Here is a 23,059-nt window from a genome sequence, read left to right as displayed (position 1 = left end):
AGAAATGTGGTAAATAAATAATTAAGGAGATAAACATAAACTTTTATCATATATTATGATGAACGGTGATGGGGGGTTGCAGGAATCTTCAGAATGGCACAATGTTTTACCTGTTCCTCTCACGAGGGAGCAAGTTTTCAGAGTAAAAAAGTTCTTGCCACGTGTTCGAAGTTAGCTCACCCTTATTTGATTCGAGATCTTAATTTGAACCTCAACTTCAATCCATCGATAAATTAATAAACAAAAAATAATATAGATGGAGGAGAGACCAATTTTTTTTTTTTTCAAGTTTAAGGATAAAACAATTAATGGAATATGCCAATCAAGTGAAAGCAAGCATGGGAAAGAGTCAAATTGATGGTGCTTGACATAAATAATGGGTCTAAAGGTCCTTCACACAGAACTGAGAATTCAACTCTTTCATTTTTAACATCCTTCTACCATTTTTATATTTATTCTTTCTTAAAGGCTTTACACGTTTTTATCTCTCGTTCGTAAATTGTTTTTAACCGTTTCTAGTTTTTCTACTTGTAAAAAAAAAAAGTGTCTGTAGCCCTAAACGGCTAAACCATGCCACAAACAACATTAATATTTATACTTTGGAAATTGGAATACAAAGAAAACCCATCTTAGTTACTACTCATAAGTGTAGCAGGAAAGTGGATCAAGCCATCAAGGTGGAGGATGTTAATTGGCATTTAACTAGTAGTATTAAAAAGTAGTCAAAAGAAGATAACAGCACTAAAGCTTATCAAATATAAATCGTTGAAAGATGCCATTTATAATATATCTATCAACCGGATTTTTTGGTGAGGGAACCGAGTCCGAATGGATCCAAAAACGACCTTCTTTTTTTTATTTATTTAATTTTGAGAATGAAAGCCTCTTACTCTTCAGCAGAAGCACGTTCATGTGTAAACTCGGACTTCGGATAAAAAGACTCGAGAAAACTAGTCTCAAGTTTCATCAATTAATTAATTAACTTATATATTATATATATATATAAAAAAAAAAAAGGAATCTAATGGTTCGTAAAAAATATCTGACTGATGGACCTGAGTGGTCAGTCCTAGCAGCTGCCCAGCTCTCGCGGTCAGTTGCCCCCAACGCCTCACGGGCAGCTCCAAACTCCAAGACGCCAAGACCCCTCTCTCTCTCTCTCTCCTTCTCCCCCTCCCTCCTCCGTCCACTACTTAAACGTTTCCCTTCGACGATCCGTCGGTCGACGCCACCACCTGTAAGGGGAAGGTGGCGCAAGATAAGGTAATCCGCCTATCGCGTGATCGAAGCAAGTCAGAGCGGGAGGGGATGGGTCAGGGGCTCAGTTGCATTGCTACTCAAGAGCATGGGCTCTTCACTGCCGTTCAGGCTGGAGACTTGGATAAAATTCAACTTCTGTTGGAGCGAGACCCAAGTCTCCTGCATCAAACCACTGTTTTTGATAGGCTTTCTGCACTCCATATAGCCGCTGCAAGTGGTCAGATCGAGGTTGGTTTTAGCTCTGCTTTACTTTTTCCTCTTTATTTCCTTTGAGCTTTGTTATTTTCATTTTCCTTTACCTGCGCTTCTGATTGTTTTCCCATTTATGATGGCGGTTAATGGTGGGCAGGTTCTTTCTTCGATTTTGGATCGATCTATTCACCCAGATATCTTGAATCGTCATAAACAGGTAAGCCTTTTTCTCATAATTCTGTGGCTAGATGGGATTTTGTTCTCTTTTGGTCGTGAAATGCTTCATCTTTTGTTTTTCTTCTTCCCCCTTTTTTCTTTCCCATTTTTTGCTATGTTTTTTCTTAACCTCCCCTTATTCTTATCGGTGTAGACTCCGCTTATGTTAGCTGCAATGCATGGGAAGATCTCCTGCGTGGAAAAGCTACTTCAAGCAGGGGCGAATGTATGTAAAATTCCATTCTTTTTTCTCCATTTACTCAATTTTTTTCTGTTAAAACTTGAACTTGTATTGACGAAATTGATATGTTTTCTTTAAAATCTATTAGATTTTAATGTTTGATTCTCTTCACGGAAGAACCTGCTTGCATTATGCTGTGTACCATGGACATTCCGACTGCCTGCAAGCCATTCTAGCTGCTGCTCAATCGACTTCTGTTGCAGATTCTTGGTGGGTATTTTTATTTTATTTTTTTTTTCCGGTTTTGTTTTCGCGTCTTCTGCAGAGAATTGTTTCAAGGCTTTGATTATTTTGTGGCTGGGTTCGAATGACAGGGGGTTTACGCGGTTTGTAAATGTTAGAGATGGTAAAGGAGCAACGCCATTGCACCTTGCAGCCCGACAGAGACGGCCTGATTGTGTCCATATCCTGTTAGACAGCGGAGCTCTTGTATGTTCTTCGACGGGTGGATATGGGTAAATAAACCCTTGCAAAGTACACTCTTTTCCATGGTTTCCATGATAGTTGCTTCTGTGACATTGATCAAGTCCTAATTGCAGCTTCCCAGGGAGCACTCCGCTTCATTTGGCAGCTCGTGGGGGCTCTTTGGATTGTGTCCGTGAATTGCTTGCATGGGGAGCGGATCGGCTTCAAAGAGATTCTTCTGGGTAAGCATATATGTAACTCATGTTAAAGATATGGTGAATGTTTGAATGGTGATGTTTGATCAGGTTCAATCTAGAAATTGCAATTATTCCCCGGATAACTGTAGTTAAGTTCTAGCTCAACATTGGTGAAATAATTAGTTTCGTTTCATCCCCTGTGTGATCTATAATTAGATATCTGTTTGGTCCAAGAAGTATCTGCAGGAGCATACGAAATGACAATCATGGACTAGACTTCCAAAACAACAGGAATTTCTAGATTTCCCAATACTTCTGCCCTTGATCTTATTTGAATGATGTAGACTTATGCTCTTTCTTATCGGATGAACGAAATCATGGGTTCTAGTTTAACTGAACTGTAATCCTGGATGTCTCTGCAGAAGAATACCATACATGGTTGCCCTAAAGCACAAACATAGATCCTGTGCTGCCCTGCTAAACCCATCGTCAGCAGAGCCTCTTGTGTGGCCATCACCTTTGAAGTTCATCAGTGAACTTAATCCAGAGGCAAAGGTCCTGTTAGAGAGGGCCCTAATGGAAGCAAACAGGGAGAGGGAGAAAGACATCTTGAAAGGAATGGCATGCTCTCTTTCATCACCTTCGCATTCCGATATCAGTGTTGATGACAATGTGTCTGAGGTAATTTTTACGTTTTCCTTCTTTTTTTTTAAGGCTCAGTTTGGGAGAAGTACAAATACAAATATGTACAGTGCGCAAATACATACAAAATACAAGTTTTGCACTCTACATATTTGTATTTGTACTCTTTTTCAGGAAAATTTTCTTCAAGACTTGTTCTTCATGCATGACTAATGCCTAGTAGGAGTCTAGACAACCTGAAACTTAGACTGTCAATGATCTCTAGGCTTTAGCCTTAGGTACCCTCCAGTTAGCTATTCAATTGCCTCAAGCTTAGGGCATGGAGGAATATTCTCTGCATAAACATCCCATCTTTTGAACTATAGAAGCCCAAGTAACAGATGCACTTGCATATTGCAATCAAATTCACTTAGAAAAAAAAAAAAATCAATCAATCTCATGCAGGCCAGCGACACGGAATTGTGCTGTATCTGCTTTGACCAAGTCTGTACAATCGAGGTCAGAGACTGTGGCCACCAGATGTGTGCACATTGCACTCTAGCTCTTTGTTGCCATAACAAACCCAATCCCACCACCGCATGCTTGCCTGCCCCAGTCTGCCCGTTTTGCCGCAGCAGCATTGCCAAGCTGGTGGTTGCCAAGGTCAAGACGGAGAGCGAGTCGGACAAGGAGATCAACTCTTCGAAGATGAGGAGGGTGAGGAGATCAAACTTCAGTGAAGGCAGCAGCAGCTTCAAGGGTTTGTCAGCTGTGGGTTCATTTGGGAAGATGGGTGGCCGTGGTTCAGGGAGGATTGCTGCTGATAGCAACGATTGGGTGGACAAACCTTGATTCCTGGCAGTTATTATGGATGGACTGACCAAATTGGTGCAGGAATATCCATTTGGGTATATATGAAAATATAAAAATTTCAGTTAACTATGTAGATTTTGGGTAATGGAAAAGCAAAGGGAGGAGAATGAAAATTAAATAAAGCAAGAAGTCTTTTACAGGTCTGGGTTAGTGGGTCTTAATGTTGTAATCCTTGTTGTTTCCTTCAGATTGAAGAAGCAGTAGTCTTTTCGAGGGTTGTCTATTCCCTGAATAGGAAAAGAATTATCTTTGTTTTCTAAGAAAAACAGTTCACCCCGATTCATACATATGGCTGCTAGACCATAACCAAGTTGCCAACTCCTTTGCTTTTCGCACTTTTTTTTTTTAATTTTATTTCCGAAAGTCTTGGCATGTGTGTTTGCCTTGCCTATCTTCTATTGTCTCCATCTATTTTCCATTATTGATGAGTAGGGGGGATGTGGCCTGTGGATGTAATGTAATATTATCATTTTTTTTATATAAATATAATAAGTTACAGAGTAAAGCTGCAAAGCCTGTTTAGCTGCTAGCTATGAATTGTATCGTGATTACTTCTCTAAATAATTACTTCCATTTTTGGGATAATCCTGATGTTTCCCCCAAATTTATAAACAAAATTTAAAATTATTCCATCTTTTTTTATACATGTAAAGGAAAGGAGATGGAGAATTGATAATGTCAGGATATATATTCTGATTTCTGAGACAGACTTGCAGATGAAGTAGGTGCACGTGAGTCTCTAATACTGATACACTCTTGTACAATGTATACCCGCAGAATAATGCTCATACGGATGTTGATGTAATTGGGGTAACGTGTAGCCTAGCCTATGTATCCCTCAGTCAATAAGTGTATGCTTTTTTTTAAATGAAGAGAGAGAGAGAGAGAGAGAGAACCAGAGACTCAGAGAAATAAAAGCATTGAAAAGAAAAGAAATTAGTGTACGCACCACGTGTCTGTGACTGTGAGACTCCGTTCCCAAGTCATAGATAGACAGAAAAAACTCTTACTACTTTCTGAATTTCCGCTACGCTGCGATTCCAATTGGGATCAATTTTTGAAACCGAAAGTTGGTGGTTCATTCCACCCGAGAAGGTATACTACTGAATTCCCAAGATTTTTCTTTCGAGAGTAGGATCAAATCAATATGGACATCATTAGAACTTCTAAGCAACCCTGGAGTGGAAAGTGTGTGCTTCAGTGAAGGAAAAAGAGAGACATGGAACTTGTTTGGGACACTCAGTCATCCCCCGCTGCTGTGCCAGCTAGGTAAGGCGATTGTGGCAATAAGCGAGAGACGCTAATTCCATTAATGATGCTATTAGTTAGAGATGGAGAGCTTGGGAGTTTGAAGCTCTGAACTTTGAGGGTGTATCTAAAGATTCCGTCTTTAGAATATCATCTGTCCCCACTCATTAGATTGAGTATGCCGTTGGGTTATATAGTAGAGCTTTGGGTAAGAAATTCAACCAAAGTTGAAAATCGTTGAAAGAATGTTTATTTGCACTCAATAGATTGAATTTGTCGTTGGGTTATAAGTAAATCAGTTTTCAAGATAAAACAAGTTTTTTTTTTCTTGTCTTTTTGTGAGAAACTATAATCAATGAAGTTCAAAATTCTTTAAGAAAACTTTTTATGAAATAGCAGCAATTTAAATTGAGAGAGATAATAGCAAAAGAAATTTCTCTCTGTGTATAAAATGGTCTTACCTAAACGCTAAACCCATTTATTTTAGACACTTGGGAGCGAGTTGGGAGTCACCTTGAAAGGTCACTTGAGAGGATTTTTGTAAAATCACGAATTTTAAATTAAGTCCCGTGGGGAATGAAATTTAAATGGATATAGTTTCTTTAATTTTTTTATTGAGGTTTATAGTTAATCACTTCATCTGGCTTTGCTTATATAAATTCTAGAGGGGTAAGTCTTTTACGCCCCTTCCCTAAGCTTTATTGATTGAATTTTAATGACGATGAAAGATTGGAACATGTCTCTCTCAATCACATATGGTCAAGTATTGAACGTGGTAGCAGTAGATATTGGAGTGACATTTGAAGAAGTGATATGATTAAACAGAGAAACAGTGGAGAGAAGGGCCAACTCACCAAATTAAGACAAATGTGTAGGTCCCGTTTTTTGGTGGGGCTTGTTGTTTTCTTGTATCTAAAGAATTATACGGTAGGGATGGGCCACGGCGGCAGGGCTTCTCTACTTCTTTCTAACTTGGGGCCTTCCGGCCTGGGCCCTGGGCCCTGGGGCTGGCATTTAAAGATATTAATAATTGGGTTAGGACTTTAGGAGTTGTTCCCCAACCCCAACCCCCAAACTGGTCGCTGAGATAGTGCCATGTTATTGTTATGTACGACAAGGGTACATTTGTAATTTAAAACCACGTAGAGCCAAGAAGACTGGAAATGTACAATCAAGATTCCAGGATCGATGTAGCTTATGTCCATTTTGGATTAGTTGATGATAGTTGATGGGGGCAGAGGAGACAGCCATGGACGGACCCATTGGAAAAGGTTTGTGGTGGTGGGCTGGGCTGGGCAGTGGAGCCTGCAACTACTGCGGGGAGTTGAAAAGTTGCGACCAGACCAGATGGTGACTTGGGCGATTCACAGATTGCTGCCACGTATATCAATCAAGGGTTTCCTTTTTTTCCTGGTAAAGACTTTTTCATTTTCCGGTTTAACAATTAAAGTCGCCTGTGCAAACACTGTCAACACTCAACCGTATTGATTTGCTTGAGAATTGAGAGAAGATGGGGCTTCGGATTTGGTGGGTTTCTTTCTCAAACCTTCAATTCACTGCCAATTAATTCACAGGGATGAGTTTGGGTTTGGGTCTAAACTTCAATATACTCCGATCCAATGGACTGTTGTTATCCCAGAATAAACGATATTAATGGGTCTAAAGTCTAAACTCCGTTGCTCAAGTGCTGTTTGTTACAAAGCTCTAAAGAATCACAGTTTGCAGTTTGCACATTGCCTAGCTAGTGTATATACTTTGGTAATAGTTTCTTATATATCTATCTAGTGTAGTAGTGTATATATGTTGAAGACACACAGCCAGAGCATACGCTGAGAATGAGATAGTTTACATTTTAATGCGGCAGAGCTAGCTGCATATTGACGGCAAAGTCTTGCCTACGGACAGTTGGAGACTCTGGTGGTAGTAGTAGTAGTAGCTGTCAGCCTGTCACAGTAACAGCAATAGCCTCCCTCTGGTAGTTGGTTGTTGCAATCATGCTTTTAAAAAACGACTCAGAAATGGAACCTTCGTTCTGGCTACTGGTTTTTGGGTCACGGTTCAAATGAATGGATGGCCTGTTCTGATAAAAAAAAACGGTCGAAAACCGTTGAACGGGTCGATAATTTGACTGTCCGAGTCAATGAATCATTGATTAATTCAACGATTTTTTGCCAGGAACCAGGTTTGGGGTAAAAAAGAACCGCTTGCCTGGATGGTTCCCGGGCCAAACAGTCCGATCATCCGGGTCAATGGCAGTTCGAAAACTATGATTGCAACAGACTTCAACAAATGGAATAATATATACACGCTCATATATATAGAAATTGAACCCCATCCTGCATATACCTCAATCCAAAGCTCTGGAATTGGAGAGTTCACATCTCCGCCCCACAAGGGGCTGCCCCACAGCACATCCCCGCTGTGTACTGGGAACATCTCCCGATGATAATACCAGTCTTGATGATGCCATCATCGAGAGATGTTCCCAATATACAGCGGAGATGTGATCTCAGAATGAATTGGAAACCATCTCTGTTCTTATTGGAGATCAAATCAGTCCCACAAGATTATCCCCTACAATGTCCCACAGCAAATCCCTGCCATGTATTAGAAAGATCTCCTAATGATAATAACAGAAATGATGATATCAATGAGTGGGACTGTAGGAAATGTTTCCAATACACGACAGAGATGTGGTGTGGAACGTTGTGGGGGGGGGAAATGTCGTGGGGGGCTGATTTGAACTCCTCTCATTATGCTTCAACTTCCCAGCAACTGTGAATATTAGAAAATTTGGCAACAAAACAAGGATTAATATCTAGACATCACGGCTTCTAAGTCTATTGAAAGAATGAGTTAAAAGGAAAGGTCAAGCTGCAAAGTGTTTTGAGTCATCCAATAATATCTATTAACAATTAATGAAGTTGGTATTGGTCAAGTCAAGACGGCAAGACCACCACAATGTATCCCGTCCCGTGAATCAAATGGTGATGCAATGCTTATCGCTGCTTCTGCGGCTGCTATACATATAGAAAAACCGTCTTCATAAATATCTACAAGGTTAATGGTGGACCAAAGCGGAAGGGTCGTTTTCTTTTACTTGAGAATAAGATGCACTTTAACACTCTTTCACAGGAATTAAATAATCAACATTTTGGGTTGAACTTTCCTAGTTTCCTTCATTTGAATGCGCCTAATCACAAAGATTTTTATTAGTATAATTAAACAAAAGCAAATAAGCATAAGCAGAAAGTTTGGAGGATTCTTCAACCCATCACGCACAAACACACACACAGAGAGGCAGACGTAAGAGACAAGTGAATGTAGGACCATCCACTTAATGAGAGCGACTGGACAAACCAGGGGGAGTCAGAGTCGTAGATGCATCACAATTCACCCACCCCACCTGCGATCCAAATTAAATCATCATCGTTAACGACAAGCGGATCCCTTGTTTGATGAATTTGTTCCTTTCTATTTCTATTTCTATTCATTAATTCCTGCTACTTCCCACACATTAAGTGTTTCTTATATTTGTTCCATTATTTCCTACCTTGAGAAAATCATGGTTCCTCGCTTTTGTGTATAATCTCCCATATTTTGTGAGCGTTTCTCTCATCTTCTCAAACTGTCTGGTAGTCTTGCTTCGTATCAACCGTCTTTTTTCTCCGCAACTCACCATCTGGTTAGACGACTAATTAGAAGTTGTCAAGTTGGACAATCATACAAGGAGACTAAAGTGCTAAGGTCGCTTCTGAATCCGTTGGTTTCAGGGCCAGACTTAACGACAACAAGGTTGAACGGACTACAGAGTGAATTCTATATCCTTTTTTTGAACGATGAGAAGAGTGATCGATAGAATCCAGAATTAATCCACAGACACCTAAGAGGTTACGTCGACGCACTAGAATACCTCGAAATGCTTGTCTGGGTTACCTGCAGATTCTTAAAGGCTGTGTTTGGAATGCAGAATTCAGGCAAGAAATTAATGAATTAAGTTTTGCCCTACATGAAAATCTACGCCGTTTAATAACAGCTTCTAAAATCAGTCTGGATTTCAGGCCTCTTCAGCCAATTTTTCATATTTCACTCAATCGTTATCAATTTTGGCACCAAATTGACGGAATTTGACAACTTGCGGATCGGGCTTCCTCCCTAATCCAAAAACAGCCCCTCCCTTAGATGAAATTACGAAATCTGTGGATTTTTTATTTTCCATTTCAGAATCTACATGAAAGCCAATGTCGGTAGGCTGGTCAAAAGGCCATCAACCCATCCCATCATTGGGGCTGATCCTTAGAATATTACCCCGCAGATCACATCATTCCGATTTCCAATCTAATATCGTCTTTCTTTAACTATTGATTCTATTCTCTGGAAGCTGAGTAGCTGACAACATGGATGTGATCATGGGCTAGGCCTGACACTGGGTCTCGGTATAAGAGACTTAATGTAACCGTGGGCCTGGCCCATCCAACATACCGGGCCTGAATTGTTTGCCTACGCATGGGCCGGGTATCCTGGGCATACCGGGGTTTGCGGGCCTGCTGGACTGGGCTACTGGTAATGATCACCTCCACCTAGTTGTTATTCTGTTTAAAATGGACCACTTGTGCACGTGTTGGTATTGGGATGAATCAGACGCTGGGGAATCTTATTTTCTATCAATGATATTGGTGAAATCTGACCCAATCAAATAAGTAATTCGAACCATTAAGTCTGGACTGGTCCGATTCAATATGCCTTATTGGTTCGTCCAATCCGTCTAAATTGATTTTGATTTGAACGAGTCCAACCCAAAATCAGTCCATTGACACCCCTACTGGGGACTAGCCCCATGTGATGATGGTTGTTATAAGTCGAGGCTTTTTCCTCATACTTCAATTTCAACTTCTAGAACTAACGTTGTTTTTGGACAAGTTTCAGGTTGTGTTCGTAAAGCTGGAATTTTAAGTTTTGTGCTGTGGGGCTTAAAAGTGTTTTGAGAACATTGGCTAGATTCTCAAATTTCTACGGACGGCATCTGTACCTCTCCTTCGAAGCTGAAATCTATGCGTTGAGAGTGAGAGATAGCTAGAATAGAACGAACGTGGTCATTGAATGTGATAATATAAGAGTCTACTGATGGACATCATGAATGGCATATCTACACACCTCCTTTGGTTTACTTGTTACTATCTGAAAGAGGTTTAGCGGAGGGTTGAAGACAGAGAGACCAATAGAACTGCTGATGCTCTTCCCAAAGCTAGCATTGATCACAAAAATAAGAATTAGGTTGTCTTTTGCTTTTAATTGTAATGGGTGGTGGGCTTGAGTTATTAAGGGTGAGATTCTTCTATTGTGGGGTTGGGGCAAGGCGGGCTGGGCTCCCTAGTGCCCTCCCTCAGTCCCTTGTTCTTATATATTAAAATTTCAAGGTGGTCACCCTCCACGGGCTTTAGACTTTAGAGAGAGAAGAGAGAGAATGAAAAACTATTCATTCTCGGACCCCAGTAGGCTAGACGCTAGACACAGGAAAAAAGTGGTGGGATGGAGGGTTAACGATCGAGTTGGTGGACAAGAAATTAAGGAGCGAGATCTTACATTTATGAGCAACCCTTGAATGGTGTATATGAGTACGGTGGAGTCTCTCCATTGGAAGGACACCTGACATCTAGGACTAGGAACCAGAAATCTAGACTAGAAGGTAGAAAGCATCATCAAAACATCAATAACAAGGGGGGTTTCTTCCCATATTATGAGACAGAGAACTCAGAAGGGACCAGTAGTAGCCCAGCAGCATATAGCATATGATATATGATGTAGAGACAATGCACACAAGTACGAGGACAAGTGGGAATTATTAAAAATAAAAAATAAAAAGAAACCAACACGAATACCTAATACAACTGACTATCTTCCATGTAAATGCAAAAGAAAATAAAGGACAAGCACAAGAATCTTTTTCTCGTTACCCAAACTTTCCTTTACATGGGTGATGGGTGATGGGTGATGGGCGATGCGACTGGTTATGGTAAGCGTGCTTTACTTTGCAACACTGCTCAACATTTTTTTATATATTTGAATAATTGAAAAAGTAATGCCCCCTACCCCCTACACGAATTTCTTTTACTTGAGAATTGAGATTGCCCCCCCTCTTCCAAACACACACATACCAATCAGATTAGGGAATCAGAAACAGAAAGATTACCAGCTCACTCTCCAGAGTGAGTTCACAGTCCACATTCCAAGAGATTCCATGAGATGGAGGTTTTATTCACTTTTTCTAAACTATAAAATTCAAAACCCACAATAAATTTGATAAAGAAGTATTCACTATTCAGTGAGATAGTGAAAATGGTGCCTCCCCATCATGATCAGTTGGTAGTTTGTCCACACATACACGACAACAGTACGGGAACACCATGACCACTGCCATGATTCAAGCTTCTGTCGGATCTTCTTCCAACGTCTGAGGCAACCCAGGGACTTGATTGAGGAGGGGCTACCCGGCCGTCAATGAATAACGAGTTTGATTCAGAAGCACTCCCAGCTCGGTCAAACTCTTCGGCTTCGTAAAACACAGGACTGCTCTGATTCCTCCTGTAATCGCTGGCAGCTCTCCTCTCCACCTCAAGAAAATGCCGGAGTGATGGTGCATTGTTTACACTATCCACATCACCGGCATTACCCTTAGTACATAATGAAAATAACCAAATTTTGGGTCGATAATTCTTCTTGACTCTTAAGGCTTCCGCCCTTCTTCCTCTAACTGATCTTGCTGAGAAATCTAGGATACTGGATACGCCGATGAGACTCCCAAGTGTAATGCTCTTATCACGGAAAAAAGACCCGGTCGACTGAAACAATCACGAGATATTAAGCTAAATTTTTGGATTGTCATATTTTATCATTCCATATTGCTTTCACATTTCAAAGTTGCAGAAAAAAAAAAAAAAGTAGTAGAACCAAGGAGAATTTCCTACAATTTAGTGGACTTATTTACGTGCTACTTTTTTTCCCTTCTCCTTGATATCTCTAGGCCCTATACAAAGCACAATCTCCAAAGTTTTTCCAAAGCTACCTTATTTGTTAGGTGTTTTTTTTTTCTTCTTCTTCTTCTTTTGGTGATAATGTGATGAATTGTTAGGTGGTTTTAGTCTCATATTACTTGCATTTGCGAGAGTTTACCGGGGAAGATAGTTTTACATTCACGAGTTAAATCCCACAAGTAAACTACAACATTCTGTGCAAGAGAGAGAGAGATCCAAGCAAGACTAGACGAATATAGTTGTGATTTTTTCAGCTTCGTAGAGTTGGTTGTGTTGTATTCGTAAATGAAGGAAACAAACAAGGAGAAACAAATAGAGAACAGGGGATATATTCTGTAATTTTCACCTATATACGATTTTAGAAAATTTCGAGATTGCCTGATCTCTCTCTAGTACTATAATGGGCCTTCAATTATCTAATGTACGTTTGTTTTCTTCCTTGTTCATTTATGGTGGCTTTGACTGACCTCGGTGTCTAAATCTGATGAAGAATCCGTGGAGGAGCTTGGAGAACCGGTGAGCAAAGTGTTGAAGGAGATTGATCCAGAAAAATCACGAGTTCTCACCAGCCCGACTCTCATATTTAGTGGCTGCAAACCCAGGGGCCATCCATCGTCCTGCCGTAAAACGATAAAGTAAGTCCTTAATTTATCAAGGAAAAATGAAGTAATCCATAAGAGTAGAACAATGTGAAGAAAGAAATTTGATGAAAAAATATGAATAAAGTGAGAAACTAAAGCAAACAAGAGCCAACGCATGTTCAAGAGAAGATTACAGAATAATGAAAGCCACAGAGAACAGAGAACAGCCTAGCGGGGAAAATTCCAAAAAAGAGAAGTGAAAACAAATCAATACCTGTTGAGCCATAGCTTCTCAAGTACTGAGTGATTTACTAAGGAGAGGCCCAGTGAGGTCACCTCAGACTCAGAGGAAGAGATAGTGTCAGGCCCCGGATACTTTCCTCTTTTAACCAACAAAAAAACTGCACAGAACAGTTAACTTGTTTAGAACGAAGACGCTGCACAAGACAACTGCGCAGAGAGGTTCTTCATGCAGTCCCAAAGAGCATCGGCTGATGAAGCAGAGGCAGAGAAAGAGAGAATAACAACTCAATAAAAAAAACAAACAAACAGAAACAGAAAGAAGAGTGGCTCGAAGGAGAGGAGAGAGTGAGGAATGGATGAGAGGTGCTACTTTTTATAAAAGAAGACTTTGTATTCTATACACTATTTATGCTATCGTTGCAGAAGCAGCCTCGGAGTCGGAACAAAAGAAAGAGGAAGCAGAATAAAAAAAAAATGCTGCACGAGATAAAATTACCAGTTACCAGTGGACTCAACCTATAGCCAGCAGGACTCGACTCGATTCGAGGGAGTGAGTGAGGCTGAGGCAGCAGCAATCATCCTAAGTTACGAAAATACCCTCCCAATCAATCTTTCTTGTTCTTGACATGACTCAAACTGTGAAGTGTGAATAGATCCCATCCCATCATCCCAACCCAACCATGTCCCTTGAATAACGGGAAAAAGGAACCTCAAATGCCGGGGCGTCACCAACTGGGCAACCACGAATACGAGCACAAGCAGCTTCCTCCTATTTGAGCTTTCAGCTTTTAGGTGGACTGAAGGTGTCCATATTCTGTGGACCAACGCTTCTCATCAGGCACCCGCCTCGAACTGGGAAGGTGGAACTTGGAAGGCAATATGGATACTTCTACTACTGTTACACAGTGAGTGGAAGATAGAGAGTGAGTGAAAAGCCAACATGAAGGCAAAATCATAGCTAGAAAAAAAAAAAAAAGAGAGAGAGAAAAAAGAAGGGCCGAAACCCTACCCCTGTCAATGACTTTTTTTGTGCCCGTTGTATATTTGCTTAAATAAAAGATAAAAATATCTAATGAAAAGTTCAAAAAATAAAAATATTCACTTTTTTATTAATAACATAAATATAAATTATTTATTGGAGATGTTTCCATTGCATGGTTGAATGTGATTGTAAGGTCGTTGTGAGGTGCCCTGTAAGGAGCAGTTCAATTTGGATGGCATGCAAAGCAATCAGTTATATCGACCCCGGAAGGCCGGAACTATGATCTACTGGACCAAAACTCAAAAGTAATTCTAAATTCTGACACCACACCAGGGTGTGTGGCTTTCGTAAATCATCCCAAGTCCCAACCCATATCTCCGTTTGGGAAATCTGAATTGACCATCCCATTCATTACATTACATTTCCCCTCGACCCACTGCTAAACTTAAATGGGAGTTGGAAATCTCATTGCATAAATTTTCCAGGTGGGGTTCAAATCTCAATAACCAGATCAGAGATTTCTGGCCAAGGTTTTAAATTTCGCAACGTACGGGCTGATACATATCGTTTCAGAAGAATTTCGATACACAAAACATGTCTAATTACAGGGTTTCGTATTTTTTCATCTGTATCAGGTCCCATTTAATAATGTCATTAAATGTTATTTAAGTGAAATAACATGTTAAAAATCACATTGCTTATAACAATAATTAATTAACCGTTATGCCAACATTAATTACTTATTAGAAAGACATGTTTTTTAATACTTAATCTTTCTTGGTGTGGTGGTTGTTTCCAACAAATGCTATAAATTTAATTATTAATATTTATATAATAATAAGATGAATACAAGTTATATTGATTTATTAAAAATTAAGGTATATATTAACTTGTATACATAATAAATATTATCTAATTCTATATATAATAAAAATTAACTAATAAATGATTTCAAAAAAATATTAACTAATAAATAGTAGCATATATACAAACATTTTTGTTCTCTTATTTTTCAATGGTTACTAATTATATCCCGATACTTTATATAAATCATTAAATAATATTTTTTATGTTTAAATAAATTAATTATACTCACATAAAACTCATTTTTATTATTATTCATATTTTTAAGAATTGTTTTAGATTTTCTAGTGTATACATGAGTATCTTGATTTTTTGTCTGTATCTATACGTTTCCAAACTGTATCTCGATACATCTTTTAAAATTACCTTTCCAATACACCTTGCGTTTCCGATACTTTGAAGCTTGTTCCTAACCCATTTATTTGTGTTTCCTTCTCCATGAGAGAGAGAGAAAGCTAACTGGTTGTGCAATTACCAGAACAAAAATTGTCAGAACACTCATCACCTTCGATTGGTATGCTAAATTTTGCGAGAGGGATGGATGGCAGCAGATCCGATGCCATAAAACAATGGGGAACTTCATGTCAATTACCAAACATCCAGGGTCATGACTAATGACTCAACAAGACATGAAAAGAAGATAAGTTAGAAAGAACCACCAAGGGTTACGAAAGGCACATGGATAAAAAGCAGAGGGTTACGATGGTTTCTCCTCCTTGTGTGGTTAAAAAGCTTCATGGGTTTGCATGGAATTTTACTTACCAAAAGCGTCGTGGGTTTGCATGATGAGGATTTGAGGGTATGCACTTACATACCAGAGAAGAGAGAATCCAATAAAGGAAAAGAAACGGTGGCGCTGCTTTTTTGCTTTTGTTGTATGGCAACAAAAGAAAAACGCGCGTAGGAGAGGTGGGGCCTTCCATCTTGAGTGCACTTCTCTCACTTTTTGGTCCACAAAGCAAGCGAGCTCGGTCTCCTCGGCAGCTCAACTGATCCACCTGACACCCTGATTCAGCTTCCCGCCAGCCCAAAGCTTCCCTACACGCAATCATCCTCTAATACATCCAAGACGGACGTAATGATTTGAGTACTACCCCCGGCCCCGGCACCGGCAGAATCGATGATGGGTGCTCTTCCCTGCCACCTACCGTCCATTTATTTGATCCAACGGTGAAGAGGACTAAAAGGGCTGACAAAGCTGTAGCCTGTAGCAGGCTCAATTTTAAGCGTCTCCGTCTCCCTCTAAGACCCAATTTTAATTAATTAATTAAAAAAGAATAAAGAAAACAGAAGAAAAGGTAGAAACAATAGCTTCGGCTTGGGATGATACATACCCGCTTGGGCACACTCCCAGAGTCCGAAATGAAAATTTTTCGACTCTCAATCTTATTATAGTTCTCTACAAAGTATAAACTACAATTGAAGTCGAAAGAATTGGACGAAGACCGCATTTGAGGGGTGACACGACCGCTTGTTGTTGGTTAGACTGTGAAGGAAATTGAAGCAGGAGCTATCTATGGGTTTGGTGAATTTAGATTTCATCGATGAGCGCTGCTTGCACAGGGTCGGTACTCTCCAATCCCTAGCAAATCCTGCACATACACATATATATTTGCTTCCTTCTTTACAAGTAAATAAATAAGGTATGGCATGGAAAAGGCAAAATAACATAGTTTAATTCTCGAGAGACAATATCATGAGTGAACAGATACCACTTGGAATGATGCATACACCAAAGCAATAAAAAAGAAGATACGTGAGCTTTCATACATATAGTGGAGGTGATAATAATGAAGTTGAATTACAAATTCTTAAACGGAACATTGCAGAAAAAGATCCCCCCCCCCTCTCCTTGTCTCTAGCTCTAGTTCTCCATTCTTGTATGGAGGAAAGAGGGGCCAGGGGTGCAATACTTGGACAATACAGTTAAATACTTAAAATTCCTCAGCTCAATATAATTACCCAAAGACAAGTATGTGAAAAAGTTCAAAAGAATCAAAGACGTTAACATCATGACATGTTAAAGACATTTATGCATTGACATCATCATTATTCATTATGAGGAGAGAATCAGAAGGCTTCTCCAACAATTCCTACGAAATCACTGCTCAGTAAGCATGTTTTATGTTCTAGACCTGGTAGATGTTTGCTTGAAACTTTGAATTAATGCATAAACTCCACACACACCTCCCGTCTCACGCCAGATGTTCTTTTCCACACTAACCAGTACAACACCTTGCAGTCTTACCCATTTCAACACCTAAGATATCTAGCAATCAAAGATTTGGAAAACTTGATCCTTCCAAAGACAGATCCCTGACAGAGTGCATTTTTTGTGAAAATTCTGGTGGAAATTGAGCAACCTTTCCAACCAAGAACAATATTCACCTTTCAAAAGAAAACAGTCAATGTCCTTCTCGTGGTCTAAATTCTAATAGCATCAAACTCCTTCACTCATCATCATGCCTTCTTTAAGCAACCATTTTAGATGTCATCAGAATGGGAAGAAAGTGTGGTAGGCACCAAGGAGTATACATGGGCTACATTTGAGGTAGAACATGAGAATTTTGAAGGTTGGATTAGAACTTGTAAGTTTTTTCTATACAAAATCAAATTGCAAATTTAACACCCAAACTGAAGTTGGATGGAGTCTCTGTTTTTATAACCGCAGATAACATAGAGTAATCTGCTTGCCCTTGTGTTCCCAGCTGAACCTGGTGATTGACAATCACCACCACAGGGTCCAAAACAAGAAAATCCACCCTACGCTTGCAGGAAACTCAAATTCACGGCAACTACCTAGAAGTCTAGAAGCCTAGAATAAAAATGACAAAAATATGTTCTTGTTTCACCACTTTGGTCTATGCTAATAAATTTCTTACCCCATAAGGCTGGTCTTTGAGAGCCTCTATAGATAATAACTCGTTTCATTTTTTATTTTTCTTATTTGCCATATTTTCCCTAGTAATATTAATTGATATATTTATCTCTCAAACTCACATCTACACACACTCATAGCATACCCAGGTAATAATTATCATTGGGACTAAATATTAATAAGTGATATCTACTAATTCCTTTACCAAATATATTAGTAGGTTAGTTCTAGGGAAGTCCATGTAATGGAGGTACTTGATGAGTCTGGGTTTGTACTGCATTAAATGAATATTTGACTCTATTTGTTTGGTGAAAGCACTTCACCTAGTTCTGTGTACTTTCTTTTTCTTTAATGAACATTTTCTCTTTATTATAAAAAAAAAAAAAAAAAACAGTTAGGGAATAAATGAAAATGAAAAGAAAAAGGACAAATTTAGGGGTTCAGTAAATAAATCAAGTTGTATGAATGTGGGAAGCAATCATTCAATTAATTAAGGATAAAAGAAAGTAGAGATCCATTTATTTAGCAAACATTGTAGAAATTAATTAATGCACATTTAGGCAATTGAAATCAATAAAAGGGAAGAAAAGAGTTGCAACCATGCATCTATATGTTAAGACTTTTTTCCATGAAAATGATGGATCTATGTCAAAGTGTAAATCTTTCACACTTTCATGGTGTATTCCTTGATCAAGTCTATCATAACTACAATGGCATTTACATCACAATTTGATTGGTCTTTATATGTAGGTTATATTTGCTCCACCATTAAAGGATGGAAATATAGTTAATGTATTTCAAAGTAAAAGTTTCCATGCCTTTTATGTTGAAATAAATTGAGCTATAGGAGTCATGCAAAAAATTTAAAGAGAGAGAGAGAGAGAATGGATGACCTGACCTTCCATTTATACCTTGGACAATATAAAAAGAACCAAATGAGAATACACTGAATCAATTTATAATATGCCAATCAAACAAGTCATAATCATTTCTACTATGGAATATATCAGTATAAAGGACTTACTTGACATGCTTTATTTTTAGCTCTAGTTTCTGCTGTGCTGGGAATGTCATGGTTTGGTTTTAAGAATCTTTTCTCACGTCGTTCACATGAGCCCCAACCATCTGAGAACCTACCACCTCTAGTTACAAGACCAAAATAGCAAAATTAAAACAAGATTGTGTCAAAGAGAGACTAGAAAACTAAATTATTTGTTCTGTAGTTATCTGCTAAAACCAGAGAACATACTGCATGTATGCGCGGACAACAAATTCTGCCCTTTGAACATTCCGATTTTCATCAAATTCAATGCTTTTATCCTTGATTTCATATGAGAGGTTGAAGTAAAATGATATCTTCCTCCATCCTGCAGAACAAATAAGGAATTTACTCCAGAAAACAACTGTGTCATTTAATGGCAGAAAGAAGACTCAGAAGTTAGATTATTACCTGACTTCTTTATATATGGACTCCCAGAAATGATAGTGTAATCAGTTTTCTCTAAAATCTGTCCATGTAAACAAGTAGCTAAATGTATCACATTTTCAATAAATGAAATTGAGTTGCCAAACATGAAAGATGGAAGCATGTATCATTAATCCTTTTTTTATCAGCAAGAAAATATTATTAATTCTATTAATATGTGAAAACAAAAGTTATAGTAGAGTGGATGTCCAATCACCAAAAGATACAGAAGACAAATATACAATGCCCAAGATAACATGTCCAGTCACCCATTATTAATTGTATCATTAATCATTTTGTTTCCTGGTAAATAATTCACCAGAAGATAACATGAAGAAAAGACGCATTTTTCAAGAAAAAAAATAATATATTACAAAATCTAAATCAATTGCAACATATGGAAAAGGAGTAAGGATATAATAGTAATTGAAGGTAAGAAGGCAAACAGGTTATATGTTATCATAAACTTCACCAAAAGAAGATGTAACAAAATAATTTATAAATTATGATTGATATACAGAATATGGGAAGCATGCCTAGCTCTTTTGAATTCAAATCCAAGATGAGGTGTTCTTACTATCCAAAAGAATGGTAGATTGAACAAGATATAAATCATGTGTACAATTGTTAAAGGTTAGAAGTCTCAATTTCATACACAATCAGCAGACAAAAGGTGTGATAAGAGCACGTGAAACACTATATAGATAACCTGCAGTAAAGCTTTGAGAGACAAAGAGTGAGTGGGAGACAGAATACAGTTAAGTTTTCCCATTGCAAAAGTGTACAACTTGGAGGAAAGTACATATGTAGAAGTGTTTGCAAACTTGTATAAAGACATGTGAGGCTGCACATTGTGTATGAAACCCAACCTAAGTTAAAACACATGAAACATAAACAAAGAAATGATCCAAGGTAAACCAGTTTCAGAATGACATATTAATCTCAAAAAAAGTTCTCCATATTATTTGAGACTTGAACTTTTGGTAGAAACTCACTGAACATGACAACAACATGAAGCTATGGCCAAAAATATCAGGCTTTAGTTAAGGAACAAAGAGAGATTCTAAGATGATCACGCAATTTCTACAAATGCCAAACAAAAATATCAAGTGCATTGATTCATTGGCATCATGCATAAACGCTGAAGAGAGAATCCACTTAGCACACTTGTGAAGTCTCATGCTAGAGAAGGGATTGTAGTACTCCTTAGAATTACCAAAGTATGGCATCAACTGGTTAGTCAGTTGAAGACCAGACTAACTACATCATCAACTAGTCTGTCAGTACCCATGATGCAGTCGCCCAGGACAACTAAGAAGCAGCCACATCATCAAAGTCAACTAACAACCAGTCTTCCTAGTTGACCACAGAGTTAATTTAACATTTATTTGTGTTTGTTTCAAACTTTTAAAATAGGATTATGTGTGTCTATATATTATTTTTCAATCCAATTTATTTCAGCATCTCTGATCATATGTATTTTGTAGGGTATAGAAAAAAAGAAAAATGCTGCCCTCCCCCACCCCCATCTCAGCCTATCCAACCCCCTTATGTTTGCAAAACAGAGACTGTATACTAAATGTTCTATATCATATCTTTTATTGCATACTTGCAGTTTTTATTAGTTTATGTATGAGAATGCATCATTGTATTAAACAGATATCATTTTTTTATAATCAATCAGTTGGCATCACCTAGGGAGGCCAAAACAACTAGTCATCGCATAACCACATTGACAACACTGCTCCTCTATCTTAATAATCCGACCCTTATTTAGATAGCTCTTACAATGCTTAAAGTGTAGGTATATTGTACAAACTAGGAAGGAGAAAGGCTTAGATGATTAAATCACCGGGGCACCACCTTAGATCAAATGCCAAGTCAACTAATGAGGACGTCAAACTCCTAGCTTATTGAATGGGAATTATTCAATTAAAATGCAAAGATAAAGCAAAAGTAATTACTGCCTTGGGATGATGGGATCTAAATATAGCGGTATATTACTGAAGTCCTGATATCCCCTACTTTGTAAGAGTTCTATGAGTGAGTGATGTTTTACAAGCTAAATTTCCATTTATCATTACTAACTTAACAAGTTAATTCCGGTTAGTGAGAAAAAACATGGAAGGTAAAAAGGGGAATTGCCATGATCTGATACTGAAATTGGAAGTGTTTCACAAAATAATTTGTGTTTATGAACGATAACAGACAACCTTAAGGTTACCTCCTCAAGCTAGTTAGAGAGGTTCAGCCATTACGGGTAAGATGAAATCAAAGTGCAAAAGAACTGTGATAGAAATTAATATAAAAACAAAAGAAGAGAAATAAGGTAGTTACCGCCATTGCCGCATTCTGGTATTCCTTGAAAAGAGAAACAGAAGGAAACCTGCCAGACAAGCTATGCCTCATGTTGTCTGTGTCACCACTTTGCCTGGAATCAAACGGCGAACCATCCGAAACAGGGCTAATTTCTTGCACAGAAAACCTTCCGGCATCTAGAGATGAGTACACCGGCGTCGTTGGTGTCCGCTGCAAATGCTTCACAACGACCATCCTATTCTCTTCACCGGAATAAGCAGCACAGGATCTTGCAATTTTCTGCGGCCGCGGATGAACCCATGGCTCCTGTAGAACCTCACCATCGGCTGAAAACCTAACATCTTCTTCCACCATGTAGTGACTCCTAGAATGTCGAGAGAATTTGGGTGCCGGAGAGGAATTTGAAACCGGACTTGGAGTCTGAATATTGGTATGCTTCAAGGCGAGGGTTTTTCGAGATTTAGAAGACGAATGAGAGGCGGCGGCGGAATCGATCACAGCCCAAAGCGCTGCGTCGTCGAGATCCTTGTCGTCAACGACGGAGAACTGGACTGGCGATGCCATCTTAATTTTATCAAGATAGGGTTTCGGTGGACTTTGCAAAAGAGAAGCTCCCGAAGTTCCAAGTGGACCTCAACAGAGTGCCGGAGCTATAGACGGCGGAAAAGGAAGTAACCAATCGGGTTGTCTTTAGTTCTTTACTAATCTTTTGATCTTTTCTGGTTCACGAGGCGGGAGAGGAGGAGAATACTAAGTAGAGAGTAGAGACCTACCCTTTTTACTCTTCTTTTGAATTCAAATGATCAAAATGGAGGCAACGTCCGCTTCGTTTGTTGTCGGAACGAGTCCGGATCTGCTCCTAACTAGCGCACCTCACACGGACCCCATTCCATCATGAATTTGGAACATCTCCCGTCCTTTGTGGAGATATTCCCAATACACGGTGGCATGGGGCTGTGAGGTTCGTGTGAGGTGCGCTCTGTATGGAACAGATCTCGATTCTATTGAAACACAAAAAATGGAGAGATCGGATCTGTTCCTCACACTGGCACCTCACAGGCACATACTGCCATGCATTGGAAACATCTCCCGTACTTATTAATGAATATTCACTGAAGATGTTCCCAATGCATGGTGGATGTGCATGTGAGGCGCCCATTTGTGAGGAACAGATTCCGTCATGAAAATGGGAGCTATGTGTTTTTATTAGACGTGTATCTCGTGATTTTTGTAAGGCTACACTTGTTTGCGATGTAAAAGTCTATTGCCGGTTCAGTTTTAGTGACATCTGTTTGTACTGTAAATCAAGATTAATATAAAACTCCATTCTCAATTCAGATTTGTCCACATTTTGGTGGAGTGGAGTTTGACATCATAAATCGATGTAAAACCTCATTTATAGTAGGGTTTTACATCGATAATCACATTTTTCAAAGCTCAACA

At 38.9% G+C, this 23,059-nt stretch overlaps 3 protein-coding genes across 7 annotated transcripts; 1 reads left to right on the top strand and 2 right to left on the bottom strand.

Moving 5' to 3' along the window:
• Positions 1-1,065: 1,065 nt before the first annotated feature.
• On the top strand, positions 1,066-4,510 carry LOC104594558 (putative E3 ubiquitin-protein ligase XBAT31). The gene is made up of 8 exons (XM_010254894.3): positions 1,066-1,488; positions 1,610-1,669; positions 1,823-1,894; positions 1,998-2,119; positions 2,224-2,364; positions 2,449-2,556; positions 2,934-3,192; positions 3,598-4,510. The coding sequence occupies exons 1-8, from the start codon at positions 1,309-1,311 to the stop codon at positions 3,982-3,984; spliced, it is 1,329 nt and encodes a 442-aa protein (XP_010253196.1). The 5' UTR covers positions 1,066-1,308; the 3' UTR covers positions 3,985-4,510.
• Positions 4,511-11,439: 6,929 nt separating this feature from the next.
• On the bottom strand, positions 11,440-14,096 carry LOC148801874 (uncharacterized protein At3g17950-like). Of its 4 annotated transcripts, none has more exons than XM_088897002.1 (4): positions 13,605-14,096; positions 13,140-13,356; positions 12,752-12,901; positions 11,440-12,092 (listed from the first exon to the last, which is right to left on the bottom strand). In XM_088897002.1, the coding sequence occupies exons 2-4, from the start codon at positions 13,149-13,151 to the stop codon at positions 11,610-11,612; spliced, it is 645 nt and encodes a 214-aa protein (XP_088753128.1). In that variant the 5' UTR covers positions 13,152-13,356; positions 13,605-14,096; the 3' UTR covers positions 11,440-11,609. The 4 variants fall into 4 exon arrangements, with proteins under 4 accessions (XP_088753128.1, XP_088753127.1, XP_088753129.1 ...); XM_088897001.1 differs by having other exon boundaries at positions 13,140-13,266; XM_088897003.1 differs by having other exon boundaries at positions 13,140-13,266; positions 13,612-14,096.
• A 1,299-nt stretch (positions 14,097-15,395) lies between these two features.
• Positions 15,396-22,718, bottom strand: LOC104594556 (peptide transporter family protein). 2 transcript variants are annotated; one of them, XR_016081964.1, is made up of 6 exons: positions 21,635-22,718; positions 19,283-19,340; positions 19,082-19,199; positions 18,857-18,974; positions 16,289-16,546; positions 15,396-16,196 (listed from the first exon to the last, which is right to left on the bottom strand). XR_016081964.1 is itself a non-coding variant. In XM_019197236.2 (5 exons), the coding sequence occupies exons 1-5, from the start codon at positions 22,178-22,180 to the stop codon at positions 16,493-16,495; spliced, it is 894 nt and encodes a 297-aa protein (XP_019052781.1). In that variant the 5' UTR covers positions 22,181-22,718; the 3' UTR covers positions 16,192-16,492. The 2 variants fall into 2 exon arrangements, 1 of the variants encoding a protein (XP_019052781.1); XM_019197236.2 differs by having other exon boundaries at positions 16,192-16,546.
• Positions 22,719-23,059: the final 341 nt, after the last annotated feature.

The sequence above is a fragment of the Nelumbo nucifera genome, chromosome 2 (assembly GCF_055504915.1).
Source record: "Nelumbo nucifera cultivar China Antique chromosome 2, China Antique-T2T, whole genome shotgun sequence".
Classification (NCBI taxonomy): Eukaryota; Viridiplantae; Streptophyta; class Magnoliopsida; order Proteales; family Nelumbonaceae; genus Nelumbo; species Nelumbo nucifera.
Note: the sequence above shows the minus strand (reverse complement) of the source record. Positions and strands in the feature narration are given on the sequence as shown.